At 35.2% G+C, this 6,501-nt stretch overlaps 1 protein-coding gene across 1 annotated transcript; it reads left to right on the top strand.

Annotated features, from left to right (window-relative positions):
• Window positions 1-2,952: 2,952 nt before the first annotated feature.
• On the top strand, window positions 2,953-6,285 carry LOC145989304 (uncharacterized). The gene is made up of 2 exons (XM_083124639.1): window positions 2,953-3,063; window positions 5,157-6,285. Exons 1-2 carry the CDS (start codon window positions 2,999-3,001, stop codon window positions 6,070-6,072), a joined length of 981 nt encoding a protein of 326 aa, XP_082980765.1. The 5' UTR covers window positions 2,953-2,998; the 3' UTR covers window positions 6,073-6,285.
• The last annotated feature ends 216 nt before the right edge of the window (window positions 6,286-6,501 follow it).

Raw genomic sequence — 6,501 nt, 5'->3', positions numbered from 1 at the left:
TAACGAAATGATCTGCAAAATAAGAAATACTCCTAAACACAAAATTAGTTTATTTACCGATGCGATACTTTCTGAAGTTTGAAATATCCTGAGTTAGGTAATTCACGGAGAAATGATTAATTCTGCTGTAAATATTTGAGAAGCATAAATTGACCCCTTTATACAGAATAGACTTAATACTCTCGTAACTACATAAATGCGTAGCGTTCCAACAGAACTGATATGCTACGAATGTACTATAAGGGATATACTTATTTTGTGTAATAAGTGCAGTTTTTTAATCAAATTTAGGATTATATTCAATTTGTCATTTTATACACCACTTTTGATCAGATTTTTCACCGCTATAACAACGAATTTTTATTTTATTTAGCGCATTTGAACCCGAAAATTGTACCGAAATTTTGTATTATTTACCAAAAATATATGCCTCTTCTACCAATAAGCAACAATTTCAGCTGACGCAATCAACCGCATACGTACAGTGCGATGCACTAATATTGCTCGGCAAATTGTCCGACTATTTTCGTTATTTTTCTCGTACATCCTATGTGTTTTAAGCGATGGATTTTTATGTATACTGGTGCAGAAGTTGTCAACAGCTTGTTTTGAGTTTTCTTTTAATTCTTGAAGCTCTTATTGGGTCAAATAAAATGCACTAACATGGTGATGGACAATTTGCACGGTAATACTCATGGATCCCACTGTACAACGCGCGAAGTGTCGACTGAGCAGCTAAGATGTGTGGCAACCCTGTAGGACCAGGGGTGTGGAGGAGACAAGGGGAAGCTCAGACTTTGACTGGACTGTTTTCGTGGAGAGAGCAATCGTGGGAAATTCCTACTATCCATTAGCTAGTATATCCATATAAAATTGCGGAGGATGGTTACATTCTAACATTCCAAGTAGGACCTTTATTCCATCACTTGAATTGTTTAGTAAAATTTATTATTTTAATTCGTATATGCAAAATTGGACTAAATTGATCAATTTGATGGAGTGGTAAGTTAAATTTTACGTTTGGTACATACATTATATTTCGTCAGAAACCAAATGCTTTATTGATGGCGTTGCGGGCCAAAACTGAACGTATGAAAATATTTCAGATCAAATTGTGACTTTACTGGAAAGACAAAATATCAGGTTCAGGAAAGATTTCCGTGGGTTGTAGTTTATAAAACACACACCTCTGAATGGGTGTCCAATATGTCCAGGATTGAATTGCAGTAATTGGTTAATATCAAGGAAATAGCGTTTATAACAGGGCGAAGCAATTAATGACCTAAAAATAAAATTTTAAAAATATATCATTTGTTATTAATTCCTTAACAGTTGATGAGTTAATTTTTGATAAATTTAATGGATAAGTGTAAAATGTTTAAATTTACTACAACTTGTTCGGAAAATGGAGTAATACACACTGTTAGCAGCAGTGAGATTAATGCAGAATTGGCAAATACGTGAGATTTAAAATCATTTTTTTTAAAAAATAATTTTATGTTGTATTGTTACAGAAGACAAAAGTTGCAATGGCTTTTCAGAATAAAGCTGAAGTAATATGATCAATAAACACTTGACGGAGATTCTAAAATAAAAATGATTGTCTGCTAGTAAAGACGTGTACAGTACGATACACAAGTATCGTGTGGGAAATTGACAAAGATTACTTTTGTTAATTTTTTTTCTTGCATCGTGCGTGTGTTTGAGAAATAAATGCTTGTGTAGAGATTCAGTTGCTTGTCTGGCGCTTTGTTCAAATTCGCAACTCTCATTGGGTAAAACAGAACAAACGCGATGGTGGATAATTTGCTTAGTAATTAATACTTATGCATCGAAATCAGCATGGAAAAGCTCCTCTATACTCTCATTGAAAGAACTGAAAGATACTGAAAGCAGTGTGTCCTAGGTTTACTTCAGTCAGCAAGAGGACATTATCACATGACAAAATTTGAAAAATAAGGGTAAAAGATATTCAATTAATAAAATGTCAAACTCTACAAAAAATCTTCAGAAAACTACTATAAATGTTCAAAATTACCTAGAATTGACAAAAGTTACTTATCATTACTTAAGCATTAAAAATTCAAAGCAAATTTGCCTGAACAAATTGGCTTTACTGAACAAAGTTTTTACGCACATTGTTCTTGCATTGGAGCAATCTTTGCATCCTTTTTTTAAAATTCAAAATCAAATTACTTGTTCTATTATTATAGTAAAAAGAGCAAAAGTGTGCCCATTCATCATATCACTCATCCCCAACTTCGCAATTAGACAAAATTGGCAGAAAAGCGAAGTAAAATATACTAAATCAACTCAAATGCATATCCCAATCATTGACTTTCAATTTTTCCCAAAATCTCAAAATCCATAAGCACAACTTTCTCCCTATAACCTGTAGAGTTTATCTAGAAGTTAGGCGAGCTTATACCGCAAATTAGTCTTGTTCTGTCACTTATCACCACGCCCCCCTCTATAGTTGCCTCCAGCTCGTTGTCCTGTAAATTCTCCACACGCATTGTAGTCTAGCTTTCCCCATGTTCAAGAATTTCGACGTATTTTATATTGGGGAAGGTCCACTATGTGTAGGGTATTCTATAGTATTTTAATCAGGCGTAAAAAGTGCTGGGATTCCAATTTGTGACTAATCTCCATACATTAAGCATATTGTTATATAATGACAGTTAGTGGTCTCCATATATTTACGTATATGGGTATATTGTACGAATACACAAACTCGCACATAGATTTTACTTTGATATTAATTCTTTCAGTATGAATAAAACTATTTTCTTTATAGGGAGATCATAGTGGTAACCTAGAGAAACATATCAAGCGGAGGCATCAAGATAAGCTGTCTTTTCTGCAGAAGAAGAAAATGAGAAATGCTATCTCTAGTAATCCGAAAGCCAATATTCTCCTAAATGTAAAGATGACCGCAGACATCCTCAGGCAGTCTTGCATCCGACTCATCTCGGAGCACGGACGTCCTTTTTCACTGATGAATGACCAAGCATTTCAAGATATAGTGAATCCTCTTTTGGAAGCGATGCCAGCTTCTGACAGGTGCGTATTTTCATCAATGTCGTCAGATTGTCCTTTACATGTATTCCTTAGTATGTTCACATTGTATACGAATGAAATTATTTTCATTGTTAGTAACGGACAGTCTTAATCAGTGTTCGGAAAGTTACTCGAGTCAGTTGCTTGTTCAAAAAGTAGGTTCGGTGCAGCTACTCAATTTAAAGAATAACTTACTTTTGCAGTTACTTTCTGTTGGATATTTTATTGCGAAAAATTGAACACACCCAATGATCATTAATTACAAGAAAATAAATATTTAAGAAATTTTATTTTGGATTTTATGTCTGTGGTATGTCATCGCATTGTAATATTATGACAACAATCAAGATTAAACCAAACACTGAAGTTTTAATGAGCAACTAGAAATGACGAATTGCAACAAAGCGTGGATGTCCTAAATTCAAAATGGAACGAAGCCCAGCTTTCTTGCCTTAGTAGGAGATTCCGAAAAAAAAAAGGAAACAAAAGCGTCCAGAAAAGAAATAGTTGGAAGCTAAACTACCCCTCTAAGAGAAAGGCCCTTAAATCAATTTGACGTATACAAACAAGACTAATTATTCAAATGCCAACAACTCTAAGCTGATTTTTCAAAGGATGACGCTTGGTCCGCGCATAGTCCATCGCAGCTATTTCTGGCTTTCAAGACAGAACCCACTCCTTAACTAGCTCAACTACTGTCCTCGCGTAGCTGGGCAGGACTGAAATTTTGGAGGGCTCCCACCAGGAATTTAACCCTGGACCGCTAGCGCCAAATGTTAAATCACTAATAATTTGGCTACGCGGGAGCCCATAGTTGAAACAGTGTTGCCAAATTTAACTTTTTCCCCCAACGCTACAAATTTTAAAGTTAAAAATTTGTCTTAAAGAATAGTAAAAGTAACGTCATAAAGTTACATCTATTGCAAAAATGAAACTCTGCTACGGTTACAGCTACCTTCTTTAGTTAGAATTCCTTAGAAATTCATTTCAGGTTACTTCAAATACATTGATTTTATTGATCCAGCCTCATGTAATGAAGGTAGAGAGTTCTGTATATCCTTACAATGTTTAGAAGGAATGCAATTACGTTAAGTTAGTTTTTCAAATAACTGTAAAACTAGTTACTCACTGACATAATCATGAGTAATTTCAACTGCAACAGTTACTCTTTGAATAAGTAAACTAAGTATAACTGTCTGGAAAAGTAATTTTCTGAAGACTGATATGTATGAGACACATTTTTTCATCAAATGATATTTAACACACTTTTGTACACTCAAACAAAACTAATTAATATAAAGTTTTCAAATATTATGTCAAATTTTCCTCAATTTTACAAAGTTGTTACATATACAGTGCGTTCGTTTTAAACTCTTATAACACAGGTTAGGTCGGAATATGTAATATAAATACTGTATAATTGTCTGCATGCTAGACGTTACGGGACGAAAATGCCGGCATCTGTCCCATATCACGTGCTAACTCTGCGCAGAGACAAAACAAACTCACTGTACTCCATATGCCTAGAGACAGGTTATGCTAACATTCTGTAGCTTTCCAGTGCTGGATGGAACTGAGCATGCAGTACAACTTATTTAGATATCCCCTATATACTATTGTTAATATATTTTAGAAAATAAAAAAAATATAGGTGTCACATATATCCTTTTCACAGCCTTAGGTATATCTGAATGAAGCAAAAAGACCTATTGCCAAAGCCCAGTGCTGTGACCAGGGAGGGTGGTGTTATAACTTCCTCATTAGTTCAAACTTTACTAAAGAGCGTTGATTGCATCAAATAACACTGTTTATTGCATGCAAGCTGCGTTAGTTTCTAGACACACTGATAGAGGTTAACCTATTATGGTTTTAAATAACAATCTTTTTCACTTTCACCAAAAAAGTGTTCTGCTTTCTCATATTTGTAGCATTTGCCTAGTTGATGAAAGCTTGATAATATAATTAATTCATACTATTTGAAAAATATTTTTAAGAATTTTAATTCTATTTTGGGTTTGAAACAAATGTCTTGAAAATTTCAAAAATCAAGAAACAACTTATCAATTAAGGATTAAAGCAAATTTTATTCTCTGCAGGTTTATCGTGAACAAGGAAGGTGTACGGAACATGCTATTCAGTCAGGCCCAGCAGATCAGAGAAACAATACGCGGCGAAATGGAGGGAAAATTGATACATCTAAAAGTTGATTCTACTTCGAAAAATGGACGATCATTCTTTGGTGTCAACGTCCAGTTTGTTGTAAATGGGGCTCTCCAATTGCGTACTTTGTCAGTTCAAGAGTTATTTGTGTCTCAAACAGGTAGCAATTTGCGTTACGAATTGTTGAACATTCTGGATAAGTATAATGTGCCCGTGGAGAATATATATAGTTTAACTACAGACACTGGAGCAAACATGATTAAAGCCGGGAAACTTATTGGGGAAGATCAAGAAACAAAGATGTCTAATATTTCTCAAGACACTTACGAAGATGAAGATATTGAAATGGAATTGACGAGTAAAGATTATCGTCTCCAATCCGTTCGTTGCGCGTCGCATACTCTTCATTTAGTCGTGAATGATGCTCTCAATTCCATTCCTGAAGTTAAGGATATTATTGTGACATGTCAAGCAGCATGCCGTGTCTTACGATCGCCTACAGCACGGCGTCAATTGAATGCAGAATCACTGCCGGTACCATCCCTTGATGTCCCGACAAGATGGAACAGCACAAATGATATGCTCCAGTCACTTTTTACACTTAAAAAGTTCATAGGGGATTACTATCAAGAGCAAGTTAAAATAAAGCAAGAAGACTGGATATACATTGAGGCTATTTTGACGTCACTGGAACCAGCCAAAGTAGCCACAAAGAGGCTGCAAGAAGAACAGCTTCTACTTGGCGACTTCTACGGGATATGGCTGGAGTGTCGCCTTAAAACATCAACAATCAACACAGACCTTGCACGCCACATAGTAGAGGGCATGGACAAACGAGAAAAACAAGCATGATATGTCAATAACGAAGAGAGACTTCCATCATTATTTGAGTATCCAGGATTTCTTGCTTCTATTTACATGGATCCCAGGTACTTTTCTGTTTTAAGTGAAGAAAACATCCATGTGGCGAAGGTGTATCTCCAGAAGTTGTGGTTAAGACTTGAACACATGAAATCCTTATCAGTGTGTGGAGAGGTAAAGAAACAAGAAGATTCCAGCACTGAAGATGATGACAGTGACCATGTCACAAACTACTTAAAGAAACAAGATTTATTGCGGCGGAATACCATATCTGCACCAAAGTTTAATATTGCGTCATTATTGGACACTTACTTTGTTTCAACTCGAAGACTGAAAAGGACTGAAAATGTTCTAAATTTCTGGGAAATTAGAAAATCAAGTTGTCCCGAATTGTACATTTTGGCTTGTATTGTTCTCTCT

Source organism: Lepisma saccharinum, chromosome 1 (genome assembly GCF_977018435.1).
Source record: "Lepisma saccharinum chromosome 1, izLepSacc3.1, whole genome shotgun sequence".
Classification (NCBI taxonomy): Eukaryota; Metazoa; Arthropoda; class Insecta; order Zygentoma; family Lepismatidae; genus Lepisma; species Lepisma saccharinum.
Note: the sequence above shows the minus strand (reverse complement) of the source record. Positions and strands in the feature narration are given on the sequence as shown.